This window comes from Castor canadensis, chromosome 5 (genome assembly GCF_047511655.1).
Source record: "Castor canadensis chromosome 5, mCasCan1.hap1v2, whole genome shotgun sequence".
Classification (NCBI taxonomy): Eukaryota; Metazoa; Chordata; class Mammalia; order Rodentia; family Castoridae; genus Castor; species Castor canadensis.
This window is the reverse complement of record NC_133390.1, coordinates 46,632,089-46,652,576: the sequence shown is the minus strand read 5'-3', so window position 1 is coordinate 46,652,576 and position 20,488 is coordinate 46,632,089. Positions and strand designations below refer to the sequence as shown.

The 20,488-nt window shown below is 34.0% G+C and overlaps 1 protein-coding gene across 1 annotated transcript; it reads right to left on the bottom strand.

Annotated features, from left to right (window-relative positions):
* Positions 1–14,167: 14,167 nt before the first annotated feature.
* On the bottom strand, positions 14,168–15,115 carry LOC109703276 (olfactory receptor 5H19-like). Its single transcript, XM_020188411.1, has one exon. The coding sequence runs from the start codon at positions 15,095–15,097 to the stop codon at positions 14,168–14,170; it is 930 nt and encodes a 309-aa protein (XP_020044000.1). The 5' UTR covers positions 15,098–15,115.
* Positions 15,116–20,488: the final 5,373 nt, after the last annotated feature.

The following is a 20,488-nucleotide window of genomic DNA, read 5'->3' as shown; positions in this document are numbered from 1 at the left end:
GTGCCTAGTCCATGTGCAATAAGTAATTAACAATGATGAGTGGGGGAAAAATTAATTTTAAAAGATGCAGTAAGTCCATGAAATATTAGATGTGAAGAGAGAGGTAAGTGAGATAGTAGAGTGACATGGTGAATTAAAATGAGATTGAGCTCTTAAATTGTCAGACATGTGGAGTGAACATCCTCTGAAAATGTAGGTGAGTTGCAACCCTATTATTAATGAAGATAATGATATGGAAGTTACCATGATATTGAAAGGTACAGTTATAGATATCCTATGCATTGAAGTGTGTTAAAAGTAAAGAGGAATGAGTCTGTCATATTAAACAAATTATAAACAGGACATGTGTCATACACTTATACTCCTAGCACTTGGGAGGCTGAGGTTGGAGAACCACATGTGTTAAGCCAACCTGGGCAACCTAGTGAGATTTCGCTCAAATTAAAAAAAACATATTATAAATTGTCTGCAAAATATGTATTACTTGTACATCAACTGATCCCTTTTTCTACCACATAAATCTTGGGGATGGACATAAAGTAACAGCCCTCTAGAGCTAAAAACTAATTCCAAACCATATTGAACTTAAATTTGAGGGTATTTACTAGAAGTTTGATCAAACAAACTCATGATAAATGTAGAATTTGGAAAGGGGTAGCGACGGTCAGGGAGCAATAAGAATTTTGTAATTATATCCTAGGCAGGAATATGAAGAGTCTAGCAAATGTGTCCCAAGCTCAACAGTGGAACTGATGGTTTGAGCTGTGACATCATAGAGATCAGTGACAAAAACAGCCTTCACTGAACTAATGTTGGGAGTTTAGTTTGTTTTCTGAGCAGGGTCTTACTTCATTTTGTTTCTGCCCATTTTTATAGTTTATTCTCCAGTCTCCCTATGTTAGAGTCAATAACAATTCAATAAAATCATTTCTTGTTGTAACCAAGAGTTCTGTCTCAAAAAAAACCAGAAACATGAGGGAGAGTAGAAAAAAATACTGAGAAGAGTGAGCAGAGAAATAGGAGGAAAAACAGTCAGCTGAGTGATTGAACATATTTAGGGAGAACAAAATGAAGTACAGTGCCAAATGCAAAACAAAGGTTCTAGTAGGCCAGTGAGTGAACAGAGATCACTGATTATGAAAGTAAGAGATTTTGGATGACTTCAGTGAGCACACTTTCAATTTGAGTATAGTATTAAGGTCAAAGAACAAAAAGTAGCAAATGGAAAGCAGAATGCCCAAGTTGAGCACTCCATATAATATGAAGAACAGTTGTCATTTATCTACTGGCATAGGTAAATGTAAATTATTTTCTCTTAAGAATTTTTAATAAAAGCTTTTCAGATTAAGGAGAACAGAACAAGTTGGTAAGAGGAGAAAGAGACCAGAAGTAGAAAGGAAAATTTGAATTATTAAAAGAAACCTAAAATTAAGTGAAACAGGAGGAGAATGAAAAGGGCATATATGGGTAAATTTAGGAGAATAATTCAGAGGCAGGAAGTATCACAGAAAGGCTAAAATACAGTTAAAAGTAAAGACTTAAAGACTTGGAGGTAAACATGCATCTTTTCCCTTCGTCCATTAAAAGACATTAACTCTTTCTTGCTATTCGAAATTCAAAGTTTAGTTTTCCATGGAATTTCTATCTGAGAAATCTGATTTTAAATTTAATTACAAACTTTCCCGGGTTTGGAAGCATACCAGCAGTCTTCAAAAGTACTTTCTATATTTAAATGCTTATTTTATTATTATAGTCATTAGTACCAACTTAACACTAGACAATTTGTCTGTTTTGATAACATAGGTGACAAAATGAATGCTGAATATGCAGAGAGAAAATAAAATTTCTTTCTTTTTTCTTCAGTATTGAAGTTTTGAACTCAGAACCTACACTTTACTGAGCAGGTACTCTACCTACCACTTGAGCCCTGCCCCCAGTCAAAAAAGAGCAAAAATGCTTTTAGAGCTTTAGGGATTTATTGTTTGTTGCCCCAAAGATGTAATGTCAGAAACTGAAACCACTAGATAAAACAATTTTCTAACACCCTGAAAGGCTTAAGAGAATTCAGTGTCCAGTTTACCCCAGACCTAAACAATTCAAAGGACTTAAAAAATTTATGACCACTCTAAGTTATGCTACTTGGAAATATTGCAATTCCCAAATAGCAGCATACTTTCTCAGTCTTGCTTATGTTCAAAGAATGTTGTAGCTACAATCCTTTCCTTTTTTTATGTTATTAAAGACTTCCTCCTTTTCTTCCCATAGAATGCTGCATTGGTTTTTTAAGTGAAAATGTACCTTCCAATTTAAAAAATTATTGTGTGTGAATTATTGTGAATGATTTGTGTGAAGTAATGAAAACAAGATCTATATTCTCCTCAGTAGACAATCCCAAGTAACACTGTCATCTAAAAGTTGCATCTCAAATTCTAGACATACAACTAAGCTAGGTGTACCAGTTGCTACTGAAATCTAATGAGAAATTTTGCTAAGCAGATATCAGGGAGGATGACCAAAGAAGAACAAAGAAAATGGACATTCATGGGAGGTAGCTTAGAGCTCTGCTTCCCAAACTTCAATGCCTGTAAACTCTCTGAGGATCTTGTTAAAATGAAGATTCTGTTTCAGTAGGTATGGGTTTGAGCACAGTAGTTTTCTTTTAAACAGTGATGCCTGTGGACACTTGCCAAATATGAGAGGTAATTAGAGAGTCTCCAAAAAGGAGAAGGAACCAAAACTTATATCTTTGATCTGCCTGCAATTAAATGTGGCATCAGAAGTTCAAGAGCAATAACATTCATCCTACATCCAGTGATAGCATGTATTGGGCATTTTGAACTTGGGTGCCTTGCATCTACCTGTCCCTGACATTTTATTCATCTGATTCCTTCAATTTATATTCCATTTAATAAACTTATTTCCAAGCTGAGTCCAAAGCATTGCATGTTCAAAAATGTGACAAATGAGTGATAAGAAAAGGATACTGAGCAGTGTGTTCAAGAAAGAAGCAGCATGGAAACTAGAAAGCTGTGTGTCATAGACATGAACAAAGGAAATACACTAAAAATGACAAAGTAAGTATAGTGACAAAAGAGAAAATAAATACTCTACAGAATAGATATTGCTGAGTGTGGAAATTAGTAGGGTTTTATTAATAGTATCTTTAGTGAGAGCACTTTCCTTTATAGAATGGAATTAAGGTGAATAGCAAGATATGGATGAGAAACAAGTGGCATAGAGTGAGTGAAATGACACAAGACACTGCTTGCAATGAAGATAGCAGTTGATATTGGTCTATGACTTATAGACTAACAATTTATTTCTTTTGTAAAACATTTTAAGAAAAATCTTCCAAAAGGAAGGATAGATATGTGAGAGAAGAGGAGAACCAGGCAATGAAGACAAAAAAGAAGATATTTTTAAAAAGAGAGAGAGAAATTTAAGTGAGTGAGACAGAAATAAGAGGGACTAAGAGAAATAGATAATGATATCAGAATCATTGATGGATAAATGTCAGAAAGACAGGTCAAAAAATAAAAGAGGAAGTCTATGAAATGCCTGATTGTCAGAGCCAGCAGTGGGACTGTGCCTGTGTGAGTTGATATCTGGCCTTGTGAGAAAGCTCTAAAGAACTGAGGCAAAGGTCTCAGAACCAGGCATCCAGAAAAACGACAGTGCTCAAGGTTCCCCAGATGGCTTTGTGTCCTTCAGATGTAAATAAGAAAGTTATGCTGACCATGTGCTTCTCCTGCTTCTCTGTTCCCATTTTAAAAGAGACATAACAAAGAATTAATTTTAACTGTGCTTCCTTATATTAATGTAACCTTGACGTGTAATACATGGCATGCTTTTTCTGACCAAATGCTCTCTGTGTAAAAGGAGTTTATAAAAGCAGTAGTATGCTTCATTAAAATGGCTATTGAGCAAGACTCGATAGTCCCCTCATTTTTTATGGCTCCACCCAGGTTCAGCCGATAAATGGCTTACAGTTGGCACCTGAAACAGGGACCTGAGGGATAATTTTGAAAGTGACACGGAGACCCTCACAGAAGGAGGTGAGTGAGACAAGATGGGGCAAAATCATTGCAGAGTCCAGCCTTTTCTTTCACTTCTGCATCATTTTTTATTATGAGAAGAAGCTCGAGTTTCTAAACAGCAATTAAAGGACTGCTTAGAAGTAATTTGTAAGTACAATCCTTGGTTTCCTGAGGAAGGTACTTTAGATGAAGAATTTTGGGAGTGAGCATGTAAAAATGTTGAAAAGCCATACAGACAGGGAGAAAAGATATCTGTTCATTTTTGGATAACATGGGCTCTGGTTAAATCTGTAATTCTTATACTTGGGGGAGAGAAAGGGGAAGAAAATTTAGAAAAAGGTACCGTAGCCTCCCTTCATGAATATGATTTGATACAAGAGATATGGAAAAAAATCACTGAGGAAAGTAAACAGTGCTTTAGTCATGGCTTTATTGTGCTGGAGGAAACTGAAAGTAAACTGCTGCTGCTTGTAGCACCTGCAATTGCAAAGGCTCCTCTGAGAGAAATTGATGATCTTTATGCCCCTCCTCCAGAGGACGAAGATTGGAATGAACATCATGAAAGGGGAAACATTGAAGAGGAAATGCATTATTTACATATTTGTCCCAAAAAGGGCTTGGAAAGAAAAAATGACCTTCCATTAGCAGCTCACATTCCCATCCCCTCATGGCCCCATGAATTGAGACTGCTGTTTCCTGTTATGTTTAATATGAATAGCAATAACACTTATAATGGATTGGGTATGAATCTTATAAAAGACTTTAAAAAGTCTTGTGCAACTTATGGTTGTAAAGAATATTTGGCAGGATGGAGCAATGGCATTGGTGGATTCTTTATGATTTTCATATTGTGGCAAAAATGACACTATCATCAGCAGAATTCTTACAATGGAAAATGTAGTTATCTGATAAAGCCCATGAAAAAGTGAGAGCTTTAGGACAGCAAGGCAATGTTGGGGCTGTTTCATATGAGATGCTGACTGGTACAGGTGCTTGGTTGTCACAAACCCATCAGGTTACAAATATGCCCTCTGCTGCCTTGCTTCATGTGCCTGATGTTGCTTTAGCCGCATGGGACAAAATTAATACAGGGACAGAATATCAAGGCAGCTATACAAAAATACAACAAGGAACAACTGAACCTTATTCTGATTTTATAGGAAGATTAGAGGAGTCCATAGAAAAGCAGGTGAGGGGAGATCAAACGCAAAATTTCTTACTGCGTCAATTGGCTTTTGATAATGCTAATGAGGGCTGCCAAAGTCTTATTTGGCCAATTAAGGAGACTGGTATATTATTGGACTATTTAAAGTACCTGTCATAATGTAGGTACTTTCAAACATAAAGCCAGAGTTACTGCTTTAGAAACCATGGCAATACAGAAACAAAAAGCAGCCAAGTGTTTTAATTGTGGCCCCTGATAATGAAAAATTTATAAGCTTTAAAACAATCAGTTCAAAAACAATTAGAACACAAACATATAGTACCTTCCTTTTCTCCTTGGAATTCTGCAGTGTTTGTTATTAAGAAAAAACCAGGAAAATGGAGACTTCTTATAGAATTAAGAAATGTAAATGCATCTCTGGTAACTATGGGAGCTTTACACCCTGGAATGCCTACTCCTGCATGTATTCCTAAAGAATGGCCTTTGATAGTTTTAGATTTACAAGTTTGCATTTATACTATATCTATACATTCCAAAGATAGGGAAATATTTAAATTTTCCACTCCTAGCTTAAATCAACAAGAACCTCTACAAAGATATCAATGGACAGTTCTGCCACAGGGTATGATTAATTCCCCCACTATGTGTCAGTGTTTTCTAGGAAAAATATTACAACCTATTAGAGTAACATTTCCTGATGCATATATCATCCACTATATGGATGACATTTTAATTTCTCATGAATGTTCTAAACAATTACATAAAATTTTTGAAACCACACAAAAAGCTTTACAAATAGGAGGATTGGTAATAGCTCCTGAAAAAATAAAAACTACTACTCCTTTTCAATATTTAGGTCATGCAGTCGAGTGACTCACTGTTCATCCTCAAAAATCTACCTTACAAAGAGGCTTATTAAAAACCCTAAATGATTTTCAAAAGTTACTAGGAGACATTAATTGGCTTCATCCTTCTTTAGGTATACCAAATTATAAACTTACTAATTTTTTCTCTATCTTAGAAGGTAATACTGCCCTGAACAGCCCTCAGAGTTTAACACCTGCTGCTGAAAATGAATTACAATTCTTTAAGTCTTTAAGGCAGGTTATGGACTGCCTTTCTAACAAGATTTGATCCTTTAAAACCTATTTCCCTGTTAATATTTCCTTCCCCACATTCTCCTACAGGAATTTTAGCTCAAGAGAACTCTCTTTTAGAGTGGTTATATTTAAAACAAAAAGAAACTAAAGCATTAACTTCATATATTGATCTAATATCCTCTTTAATTATACAGGGAAGACCAAGATGCCTACAGATTCTGGGATTTGATCCACAACTCATTATTTTACCCCTTACTAACAAACAGTTTGAAAATCTGTTACCCCTTAATGATAATTTAAGTAATAATATAAGCAATTGTTATGGATATATAGGTAATCATTATCCAGCAAGTAAGTTGTGGGATTTTTAAAAATAACTCCATTTATTGTTAACACTATAGTAAAATTAAATCCTACATCTCATGCTTCAGTTTATTATATAGATGGATCATCATCTGGTAAAGGAGGCATCCATGGACCTGATTTACATGAAACTACTCAAACTAATTATTCTTCTGTACAACAGATAGAATTAGCAGTTTTAATTTATTTGTTGCAAAAAATTACAAATAAACCATTAAATATTGTCTCAGATTCACCTTATGTAGTAGGACTGTTTCCTGCTATTGAAACTGCCCTTATTTCTACTACTCATAAAGTTATGAAAACATTATTATCCACATTACAACATCTAATACAAACTAACACTTATCCCTTATCACCTATAAGCAATATGCAAAGTTCCAGAAATAGAAATAGGTGAAATGAAACTGAAACCCAATATTGTGTCATACATTTTAAGAGGTATATGTTCTTACTCAAGTCTATGAAGGTGATCAGCATTGGTGCCTGGAGGATGACAAGTAACCATCTACAAAGGCTAAATTCCCAAAGAGCAAGTGTGTGGGTGTGAAGGTGAGGGTCATTCCAGATAAGAGCAATCATATAAGCTTTCCTGCAATAATGATGAGAACTATCACCAAGAACTAGGAACAGCAGGATTTGCCACTGTGGCTGATGTGCAAGTCTTATGAGAACAAATTCTGTTGGCAATGCTGCATTTTTCCTTCCTATCACTTGGTGTCCCCTAAAATGAAATATATGGAATCTAACAAGAACCCTCATTAAGGAATCATTGAAACTGGGGTTAACACATTGAAATAAAACTATACAATTACCATACTCCTGATTTTTGTGGTAAAGACAGCCATGGCAGCAATAGCAATATTCTAGCAAATACAGCCAGGATGGACAACAATAGCACTGGCTGTATTGACTGCAGAATGTTTAGTTCAGCATATATAATTTAAGGCTTCACTGAGCTACAGTTCAGATATGATTTTGACTGTGACTGGCTGCCTTCCTTTCCCTTCACTCCTCACTGTTTTTCCCATCATTTCCTCTAATCTGCCTGGTATTTATATAATTGAGCCATTTCCATTAAAGAAATACATACTTTAAATAATTTCTAGATTGTTCATAGTAGCTCAAAGTAAACATTATCTAAATAATTCTTCTACTGTATTGTTTTGGGAATAATGGCATGAAAAAGTATACAAATACTCACATGATGAAAGTCAATAGAAAACTCAATTCTGGTAGGACTACTAATTGCTCAAAACTATGAGGAATGAAGATTTGACTTTCCATACCTCATAAAGAACCACATCCAGAGTACGTAGTTGCTAAAGAAAAAGGAAATAAGTAATGGGAGTCAAAGAAGGTTATAAACACCAGCTTTGACCACATAATCAGTTATGAAAATAAAGAATATTATCATGAATTTCCCTTTCCCTTGTTTGTTATAAAAAGCATGGGTGTGTTTATTTTATTTTATTTTATTTGTTTTTGTGCTGGATAGGAGTACATTGTGGCATTTACAAAGATTCTTTAAAAATATCTAATATATCATACTTGAGCTTACTCCCTCCACTATTCTTCTTTATCCTCTTTCCCACATTCCTGAAATAGTTTTCAATAGGTATCTTTTTTCCATTTACATTCATGTGTACACAGTATTTGCACCTTATCATTGGTGTGTTTAAATATATACATATGTTTGCATACACAATCACATATTCTGCATATATTGATAATGTTTACATTTGAAGTGTGTCTCCCAAAAAACTCATGTGTTGAAGATTAGTCCCAACTGGTGCATCCAGTCATTGAGAATTGATTGAATCATGAAGGTTTTGACATAATCACTGTACTAATACATTGATGGATTCATAATTAGATGACATTATTGGAAGGTGGGGGAAACTAGAAGGCTGAGCCTAGTTGGAAAGAGTAGGCCACTGTGGTGTGTGCTTTTAAAGGCTATATATACCCTGAATCACTACCTTTCTCTCTCTGCTTCCTTGCCCAAATTGGTAAACAGTCTTCTCTATCACATGCACCAATCACCATGATGTTCTGCCTCACCACAGGCCCAGTCAAATGGAGCCTTCTACTATGGACTGAAATCTCTGAAACCATGAGCCAAATAAATCTTTCCCCTTTTAATTCATACTCTCAGAAATTTTGTCACAGTGATGAAAATGCAAACACACACACACACACACATGCAACAAATATCTTGGTTTTATTTTCTCTCTTATTTTCCTTATAAAGGTGCCTAAGATGTACTGACTTTATTTCATAGAATCTAGATATAAATTGTTAATTCTATATGATAGTATTTAAATGATTGTATTTTAAGGGAAAGAGTAAACTTCAATCTAGGGCATTACTTCCATTTTTCAGTTGTATACAAGCAGGATTTTCAGTTGTATACAAGCAGGATTGTTGTGTCATGTTAGAAGGAATTATAACTTTGTTATTTACATTATTTAGAGATTACCTTTTAAGAAGATGTGCATGAGTGGTAGGTTGACGACAGGTGGACTTGGGACAGGAAATTTTATGTGTCAATTGGACTGGATCATGGGATATACTGATAGCTGATTAAAGTTTTAGGATATATCTTTGAGTGTGTTTTGGAAAGCATTTAGTATTTTAGTTGATGTACTAAAGTAGTTGGCTATAACCCGTTTACTGGCAGAACCTGGGTGACTGAAGCCATAAAAAGATGAGGGGACTACAGAGACCAGCTCAATAGCCACTTTATTGAAGCATACTACTGCTTTTATAAACTCCTTTTACACAGAGAGCATTTGGTCAGAAAAAGCATGCCAAGTATTATGTGTCAAGGTTATTATGTTATTATGTGTCACAGGAAGCACAGTTAAAATTAACTCTTTGTTATGTCTCTTTTAAAACGGGAACAGGAGAATCAGGAGAAGCACATGGTCAGCGTACCTTTTTTTTTTTTTACATCTGAAGGACACGAAGCCATCTGGGAACCTGGAATACTGTTTTTCTGGACATCTGGCTTCCTCACAAGGCCAGATACCAACTCACACAGGCAAGGTCTGCTCTGAGACTTTTGCCCCAGTTCCTTGGAGCTTTCTCACAAGGCCAGATGCCAATTCACACAAGCACAGTCCCACTGCTGCCTCTGACAGTTGGCCTTTCCCAACTTGTGTAGGGATCATCCTGTCCTGGCCTAAATAAAATAACAAAGTGGTGAAAAGTTGTTTTCTTTGCCTGTTTCCACTGATTTTCTGACTTTGGCATTTCTGGTTCTCAGGCCTTTAGATTAAAAATTGGCTATTGGATTCTTAAGCCTTTGAACTAAACCACTGATTTCCTTTATCTTTGAGTTGCAGATGTCAAATAAAGAATTTGTCACCCTCCATAAGTGTTTATTATAAGTCAATGTCTTATAATTATCTCTTTCTAGATAATGATAGGTGGATGGTGGATAGACATAGCTATAGAAAACTATAGATAGATATAGATAGATATTTTATTTCTTACAATTCTCTGGAGAACCATGACCAAACAAATACTCATTGTACATTTTGTAAAGTTCTTTGAAAAATGAAGGAAAATATCATGATACAACTGTTAGCAGTTGCTTTCAAGTAAAACTCACATAGAAGGTGACATCTGAGAAGTGGTAAACATAACATTCTTTAAGCATGTGAACATATTGTATATGAAATTTCTTTGAAAAATGAGACCCAAAAATTGAAATATAAACTCATATTTTAACATATCATAATTTTATATAAGCATAGTGCAGTAGTTTGTACATAAGTGTTTGTGAAATTGACATAAATCTAATAGCACAAATACCTAGACTGCAGTAAGTTTATTACTCTTTTTTAATAATAATGAGTCCAGAGGGATTGCTAAGAATCACTGCTGCATGTCCACTGACTTTAAAGTTTTTCCATAGTAATCAAAAGCTTTATACATATGAGCAAATATTTTCACAAAAACTGACTCTTTGTGGAGACTATGATATGGAGAAATATCATGGAGGAGCTATTTAATCTCAATAATAAAACATACAAAATATGCAATTATTTAAAATAAATACCATTATTTTATACTTTTTGCAGTCCAGCTCACAAGCTTAGAGCAAATTATTTGCCCTGTCATTTAAGAGTTAAGTTGAAGGGAGTGTGTAAAGAGAGTGGAAAATAAGAAGGTGGGTGTCTCATATATCAACCTTACTGAAATGTGGTAATGGAGCTTTGATTTTATGTCATTATTGTAAATATCAGAAAAAAGTTGTAAGAAGATCTATAATACTTTATTCCTTTAAATAGATAACTGATGGAAGTCTGTATCCACCTGCCCAAAGCAGGGTGAGAAATAGAAGCAGATGATAAAAATCGTTAGAATATTTGCATAGTGTCATATAAGTAATGAACGTAGGATGCATAGAAACTCCAGTTTGACTTATTTCTAGATATTTTGACATAAAAATTTTGCTTCACTGATTGTTTTAGAAGAGTGGTTTCCTTAATGTGATCCCAAATCAATAACTTTAACATTAGTGAATCAAATACTACAGTGGGGGAACCAATTAATTGTATTGTCATGATATCTCTTGATGATTCTGATGCCCACAACACTCAAAATAACAACTCTTTTAAGAAACAAAAAAAGGAAGCATATCTGGAGAAATTTGGACTCACACCTAGATACATCTTCAACATTCTGTCATAGCCAGTCTTAAACCAGACTGAAAAATACTGTTTTTGTTTTAAAAATTTGTTTTTATCTAAGTACTAAACATGTGGTTTCTTTGGGTAAAGCTAGAATAATTTTACAATCAATCCATTAAAAAATGGAAGGTTTTATAAAATGTTAAAAAATATGTAGATAGATAGAGATAGATGGATAGATACATAGATAGATAGATAGATAGTTAGATAGATAGATACACATGTACATAAAGGGATTGGAACTACAAATCATTTTAAATCTCCAGGTTAGGAAATTAATGTATCTTCATAATACAGAATATTTCTATGTTATTTTATTTCCATGTGATAGTTTAAAATATGAGCTGTTTTTGAGACAAAAGGGTAAACCTTCTTAATTGATGCCCTCTTATATAAGACAAATGATCCATTAGTATAATCTCAATATTCATTAAAGAATATTTAATGAGTAACAAATATTATGGTAGAAGAAATAGATTCTGGTTCACATTAACAATCTAATTTTCAGGTCATAATAATAAAAGAATAAAACAAATATGATAATTAAAAAGAAATCATTACAATGGGAACATAACAAAATAATAAAAATCAACAGATTCTGGTCATACAATAAACATGAGTTCTCTGGGAAGAAAGAATAATAACAGCTGGACTGTGATCCACTCACTGTTTCTGAGGTTCCAGGGTTCCCCCCAGGGGAACAAAAACAGGTCTGATGGCTTGATCTAAACTTGTGAGCTAAAACACCCAGAAGTGTACAATAATGATATAATTTTACATACATATTTGTATCCTTTAATAATTAAGAATGAATATATTCTCTGTGATATTTTGTCACAGAGCCAGTTTTAGTAAAAAGTAGGTCAATTTATGTGTATGATGCTTTGATGCTATTATTTAAGTGAAATGACATGAAACAGCCATCCATGTAATGACTCTGGGTTCATTTTGTTATTATGAGTTACAGAGTTTTACTGCATTCTAGGTTTTTGTGTTGTCAGACTCATTTCCATTTCACAAATATTTCTGAAATACTTATGGAGGGTCTCATGTATGCAAGCTACTGTATTACATATAGAAAAAGATAGAGGAGTAGGACTTTAAGTTGTAGTCTATAAGATCTGGTAGGCCAAAAATCACTATTGCACAGGGTCAAACATGGCCTAAGAAAGATAACTAAGCTATTAAATGTTTCAGATGAGTGAACTTTCTTATGTTCGTTGAGGTTATCTGGAAGCCCTACACGGAAGCTGTCACATGGTAACATTTTAGTTAGACCTTGAAAAATCTTTCAATTGTAAATTAAAATGGGGACATTTGTAGGGAGATATGGTGGTGATTGTCTACGGAAGGGTCTAATGAATAAAAGCATGTACCTAAGAGAGTAAGGTAGGTCCAGAAGTCACTCAGTAATGTATTTTGGGTGTAACACTAATTCCATTTAGGGAATTGTGAAGGAAGATACTTGAGTTAAATCAAGTTTCATTAGAAAAGATCCCAAAATCATGCCAAGGTGAATAAATACAGGGTGAAGAAAGGAATACACACAGATTATAGGAAATATATTCACATAAACATACACATGCCATATCTATATTTGAGAGAGAGAGAGAATTACATTATATGTGTAAACACATAGGTAAGTGATTTTTAGGGTGAATTCCTCAATGGTATTAGTAGAAATGTGCATGGAGTTCCAATGCTGAGAAAGGAAAAGCAAAGGGGAGCTGCAGATTGATCATTCATTCTGCACAGAAACTGTGGCATGCCGGAGCAGCTAACAATCAAGGATTTTTTAGGCAGAAAAATATTCAAATGCTTATTAATTTTCAGATCTTTGCCAGAAACCACCGGGCATTATGAAATTATACTATGATACCATTATTTGATCTTTGATAAAATACACTTAAATCTCCTCTTTTTCAGATATAAACTCCAATAATTAGATATTACTGCTTTCTCTATATCAATAGATTGATTTTTTTTTAATTCTAGGGTAATTGAGACCCTTTTCTTCCTATTTTCCAACTCTTTTCTTTACATACTCCTTTCAACTTAACTCCTCAATATAATCTGCTAGCATTCTGAATTAGTAAAACTTTCCAGATTTTCAAACATGAACATAGAGCAGGAAAAGACCTGTTCTATTAGGAGTGTTAGACCTGTTAGGAGACATCGTAAGGAGTGAGAGGTATCTGGCTTCTTCTCATTCAAATAGGCACACTCAGCTCAGAGCAGCAGCTAACAGTTCTGCTGTGCCTTCAAGGTCATAATTCTGTCATTTCACTCACTTTTCTGTTTATGTCTCTGCGTGATCGTAAGCTGAAGTGCTACAAGATATTTCCCAAGTAGAGTGCAATGACAGACTTTTTGATAATCAGCCATATTTCAGGGTTTTGGGGCAATTCACAAAAACACAAATCTGCTTCCTCTAGTCAGGTAAATATGATATTTCTACAAGTTATATATTTGTATTTTATTGTCAAAGACATCATATCCAAGTCTATTTTGTAAAAATAATACCATATTTTAATACTTAGAAGAACATACACAGTGTACACAGTTTTCACTTATTTTTTGCTGTAATTATTCTAGTATGTTACAATATTTGATAAAAATTCTTGTATGTTTTTAAAAATACACATGAAAACGATTCAAAAACACTATTAGATACTTGTACCTTAGCTTATTATATGTTAGGTCAATTATAACTATAATTGAACAGTGAAAAAAATACATCCACATTAAACTGTACTATCGTGAATATTTAACAAAGTAGAACAGAGAGAAATGTGAGATTTAAACATTCCTTTTGAATGTTTTTGACAGTGAAATCATGACTTGCTTATTTCTCAGACTGTAGATAATGGGGTTCAACACAGGAATTATGACAGTATAGAATACAGAATCCATCATATCTTGATCATTTACTTGTGGAGATGCAGGGCGCACATACATGAAGAGGAGGGGGCCGTAGTACAAAGACACAGATAAAAGATGGGCTCCACAGGTTGAGAAGGCTTTCCTTGTGCCTTTGGCAGATTTCTTTTTTAAAATTGTAAAGAGAACAAGTGTATAAGACACAAGAACCGTCAAAATAGTAAATACCTGAATTGAACCAGAGAAAATGAAAACAATTAAATAATTAATAGAAGGGTCAGTACAAGAAATCTTAAACAAGGATATAATGTCACAATAAAAGTGATGTATTGTGTTGGAATTGCAGAATGTTAATCTGCATAAAAATCCTTCATGAATTAAAGCATGAAGAAATCCACTTACAAATGATAAGACTAATAGACGGATGCATAGTCTATTAGTCATTATCACTGGGTAGAGTAAAGGGTTGCATATGGCTACACACCGATCATAAGCCATTGCTGCTAAGAGAAAACATTCTGTGGTTGCACTGGTATTAAATGAAAAAAATTGTACCATGCATTGGGACAGAGAGATGGTGTTAGTCTTGGCTAAGAAGTTGACCAGCATCTTTGGAATTACAATGGATGATATAGAAGTATCAACAAAGGCTAAACTGCCAAGAAAAAGGTACATGGGGATGTGAAGTTGAGTGTCATTGCAGATGAGAGCAATCAGTCCAAGGTTCCCCACTATGGTGATGAGATATACCACCAAGAACACCAGGAATAGCGGGATTTTCCACTGTGGTTGATGTGTAAGTCCTGTGAGAACGAACTCTATCAGCAATGTTGCATTTTCTTTTTCCATGTCCTCACTGGATGTCCTCTGAAATGAAATGTAATAGGTGTAAAAGCATTCACTAGGATTTTTAAAGTGGAAATTGGAGAAGTAGAGTTCTAATAAAAGCATATATTTAACAGAATGCCCTTTTAATTTTATTTGATACTATTATAATTAATGGAAACATTCAGAAATTTAAAAATAAAATAATCAAACCATTTCACTTCAAAATGAGCATAAATTAGCATATTTGAAAAAAACAAGATTTCTTCTAAGCATGTGCTGCATTTATGGAGAGAATGTTGACAAGGTAGGAAACTCCTATGTCTGGGTCATGGATGCAGGGTCAAGGAAAGAGATATTTAAAGGTCCTATAGGACAAAATGACAAGTATCTTATCAATTGGAATATACTGACAAATTTTTGCTCACTGAAATGCTAACATAAGTACTGTCATTGGAAGTATTTTAAATATATATTTAAAAAAGTAATGTGGTAGTGATGAAAATGGGCTGCTCAGAAGGGAAACTGCCATCAGAAATATTATCAGAAAGCTGTTATCATTGCCCAGGCTCCTAAACCAGATTGAGAGCATGTGTATAAAATAGCTGTGGCCTATTTGTGTAGAAACTGATTCAGTATTTTTCAAATGGAGTCTAATGATCAGTATTTAAAAACATTCTCCAGGTCATTCAAATGCATGTGAAATTATTAAATTATTATTGATGGACATTGAAAGTAGTGAGGTAATCAAAGAGACAAATTAAAACAATAAAGTCATGAATATAAAGTGACATATGTCATGTATAGGGGATGGTGCATGAAGCATAGATGAATCACTTAGTAACTGTGTAGACACTAAAAATTGAAAGCAAAAACTTACATGCATTAGCAATGCTGTAAAAAGAACATCTGCTGAAAATGCGAGTGATTCATACTTAGAAGCATGAAGTGACTACTAAAGCTTAACAATGATGATGATGTAGAAGTCATAGGACTTGAATTATAGACAACATATCCATTACTGAGAATACAAAGAAAAGAGAACAAGGACAAAGAAAAAGCTAAGGAGCCTATATTTAAACAGCTATAATGGGGAATGGAATTCACTTATTATATGGTAAACACTTGATCCCCTTTCTAGCACATAATCTTGCTCTCAGACAAATGAATATCAGCTACTATAAAAGTCAAAGAACTAGAAAGTAACTTTTTCATCAAGGGGGATATACAGTGAAGGCATTTGACCTAGACTGAAATCCATCAACACTAATCTTGATTTGGAATATGAAGAGAGGGGAAAAAAAGATACAAATACTAAAAATACTTTCACTGCCAAACACAGCAATACCAAGTCTCCATCAAAAGCATCTTGCATCCGTAAAAATGGCTTTACCAATGTCTGGTATGATATCTGAAATCTGGCAGCACTTACAATTCACATTGAACTAGTGTGTTGGGACCTGGTTTGGGATATTGATTGACTGCCACATGTCTTTCTGTTTTTCCAGCTGCAAGGTCAATGCCTCTAGAATTTCTAAGATAGATCAATTTCCACTCAATAAAATATTTTCTTGTTAAAAACAAGAACCCATGTCACTCCAGTGACAGACAAAAGAGAGACAAAAATGAATATCAAGCAGAGTATAACAGGAAAGTTGAGGTTTGTGATCCTAAAGAGATAAAACATGGAACAAAGTAAAGTTCACATCCAGAAACCAAAGCACATATTGTAGTAGCACAGAAGTTAGTAGAGACTACTGAGAGGTAAAATTAAGAGACTTTTAGTGGGTATGGCAAGTTGTCAATATGTGATAGGGATGAGGTCAGAAAATAATAGAAAGTGAGTGGGAAGCCAATTACACCACAGTGAAGTGAAAGATGTAGAGTATTCTAAGAAAAGTGGAAGACAGTGTTTTTCTTCTCTTCATAGGGTAAGTACTGTAATGTTTTTCTGTACCTATAGAAGAACTTAGTAAAAGATGTTAAACAAGAGAATAAATAAGTGAGGGAATAGAAAAGGAAGGCATTACAAGAAGAAAAGCATGAGAGAAGGAGAAAGGGAAATTTAGGTGAAAAGAGAAAAAAAGTAAAAAGAAATAGGCAGAGTATAACAAGGATACAGATGGATGAGTATAGGAAATATGGATCAAAACCAAGAGGAGAACATAGACTGAAAATGAAATGAAGAGCAAGTCTTAAATGCTTGAGGAAAAGCATTTGTCTAACCATGTGTTCTTTGACTATTGATAGTCCTGAGAATATTTTATTTCCTATCTGTGTGAGTCAAAATATATTTTCCTATAAAATGTATTTCCTGTATTTTCTTGTAGGCTCTTTTTCTATATATATACACATGTAGAATATATGCACATATATATAATTTTTCCTACATATCTACATATATTTTGTACATATATACGTAGAAACATCTACATATGTAGAAGACATAAATTTTTCTACATGTATGTGTATAAAAATCTACATATATTTTTTATTCTTCATATATATGTATATAAATGAACACACTATTAACATAAGAGGAAGAATGTATACAGGAATTAATTTCTAAGTCACTGAGCTTAAAATTTTTAATCAGCAAATGTTATTTAATAAACAGAAATTTCTTTTTATCTGAGAAACTGCTTATATAGGAATGATAATGATTGGAACCTTTAAAATCAATTTTAAATTGTCATTTCAATTCATAAGAACTTAAAAGTCTTAGGTAGCTAAATAATAAAACATCCTTAAAAGGAAAAACTCAGATTAAGTTATTTTGCTTATTGATATTTAACAACTAAATAAAATATACAGATAATTCTTTCTGTAGTTGTTGCTGTTTGCATTAATCCCAACTATGTTGGAATCCCATAAGCCAGATACAAAATTATTACAAATTAAACAGCATTTTAACACATTAAATATAAAGATATATATTATGGAAAACATTTATCTCTTACTCATATGTGAAAAGAAATGATGGACTTTCTTAAAAACTGTTGGACTTTCTAAAACAGAAAATAAATATAATAGGTGAAGAATAGCTCTATCATAGGTAGCAATTCTTTTCCCAGTGATTCACTTTGTAGATTTCATTAAGCAAGCACAGAAAATTGTTGTTTATATAAACATTGTTTCACACAAGATTCAACCAATTGTACAACTGTGTGCTTTCTCCAGAAGAAGAAAAATTGGAGAACTGAAATTCCCATAGGAAGCATGAGGGTTCCCTGTGAGACAATGTGAAGTTCTCCTGCTGGGCACTGTGGATCTGGACAGATAAGAGAAGTCCCAATGGTCAATAGTGCATTACAAATATTAAAATAATAAATACTTTCCACTTGTTCAAGGTATACTGTATACATGTATGGAATTATCACAATGAAATCCCTATGTATTATTGATGTATGATAAATCAAAAATAAAATATTTTAAAAAATCATTTATCTGCACTTACTGCACTTGACTGATTTTAACAATTAAAATTATACCTTATGTCATTCTTTCCAATAACAGATGATACATATGATATGTATGGCATGTTCAGGCAAACTTTATATATACAAGAGCTTTGATTAGTATGGTTTTGTCTGAGCTAATCACAACATGTCTTTAACAAGGCCAGTGATCTAGGTTTGCTTCAGGAGTCAGTCCAAACTAAAGATGCCTTTCTCATTCAATTATAGCTTAAATTGCAGGCATAGACCTAGCACCCCACTATTCTGACATATGAAGAGAAATCCTACTAGGCAAAGGGAAAGAAGAAAGGAAAGCATAAACAAAAGCCTGCAGTGGACAGTGTCCTGTATCTGATCATCCCTGGGGATCTTGCTAAAGTACAAATTCTGCTTCAGTGGATGTAGGCCACGCACAGCAATCTCGCTTTAGAGGAAGGAGGTCATCCTTCATCAGAGAAGGACCAAGATTATTAGAGAAACTCAAATGTTCAGAAACCAAAAATTCTAAATGTGATGGGTTGTGAACACAGAACCAGGGAAGGGTCAGATGTATCAGGAAAATTGCATAGATAAGATTACATAGAAGTTCGTGGAAAATTCAGGACTATGTAGTTATTCCAACTTAGAGGAAAACTCTAAAAGAATTTTTAACACGAGAATAACATTCTCAGGGAGTGTTAATGAAGGAGATGAAGGTAAGGGAATATGGTGGAGGGGCTTCATGTACATACATGAAATAGAACAATGAAACGTCTTACAACTGCTTTAAGTGAGGTGGTAAGGGACTTGCCAGGGGAAGATAGTAAGAGGCAATCTAATCAATGTAAAATGTAAGGCTACTGGCACAATGAATCCCCTCATACAATGAATATATGCTAATAAAATGAAAAAAAGAAAATGTGTGGTAAAAGTAGGCCTTAAGTAACATGGACAAAAAAAGAAAGTAACATGTTCCGATTTTTCCTTCTACTATGAACAGTAAAACATCAATAAACATGCATTAAGAAAAGTATTTAATTTACTTGTTTGTAGCATTTAGATTTTTATGTCTGAGTAGTAGTATGGGACTATCTATTCAGTAACAGATTGTTTCTTTTACCTCAACCTCAACCTAGAAGAAAAGGGTAAAGCAATGTGCATATTTTTGAAAGACTCATTAAAATCAGTTATCTGGAGTCCAGAGAAAAGCATATCATACCAAAAGTGGTGCCTCTATTATGCCAAAATAGAGAATAAACAATATGATGTGAAGAGGCAGCTATTAGCCAAATTTTAACTTAAAGTGATAAAGTTATGTGTGATTGCATGATAATCTCTTAATCCACTTTGTTGGGTATATTTGAGAACAAAAATTTTACATTAATATTTTCAGGTTGAATAATATTTTACAGGTACACACTTTAAATGTGAGCTTCATAACTCATTGAGGTTTGAGTTTGCATTTACCAGATGACTCAGAATGTCTAGCATGTCTTTGTGTTATTATTTGAAAAGTGTCATTATCACTGGATAGAATAAAGGATCGCATATGGCGACATCGTGATGATAAGCCATTGCTGCCAAAAGAAAACATTCTGTGGTTACCCAGATTACAACAGAAAAAAAACTGTACCATGCATTCAGAAAGAGATATCATCTTGTTCCCATTGAAGAAGTTGACCAGCATTTTTGGTGTCACAGTGGATGATAAGCAAGCATCCACAAAGGCTAAATTTCCAAGGAAAAAGTACATAGGGATGTGAAGGTGAGGGTCATTCCAGATGAGAGCAATTAGACCAATGTTACCCATAATGGTCATGAAGTAGATCACAAAGAGTAACAGGAATAGAGGAACCTGTAGCTCTTCACGATCTGTAAGTCTTGTGAAGACAAACTCGGTCAACAATGTAACATTGTCCTTTCCCAAGTCCTTAAAGGACATCTCTGGAAAAAAAATGAAATGAAAAGATATGTAATA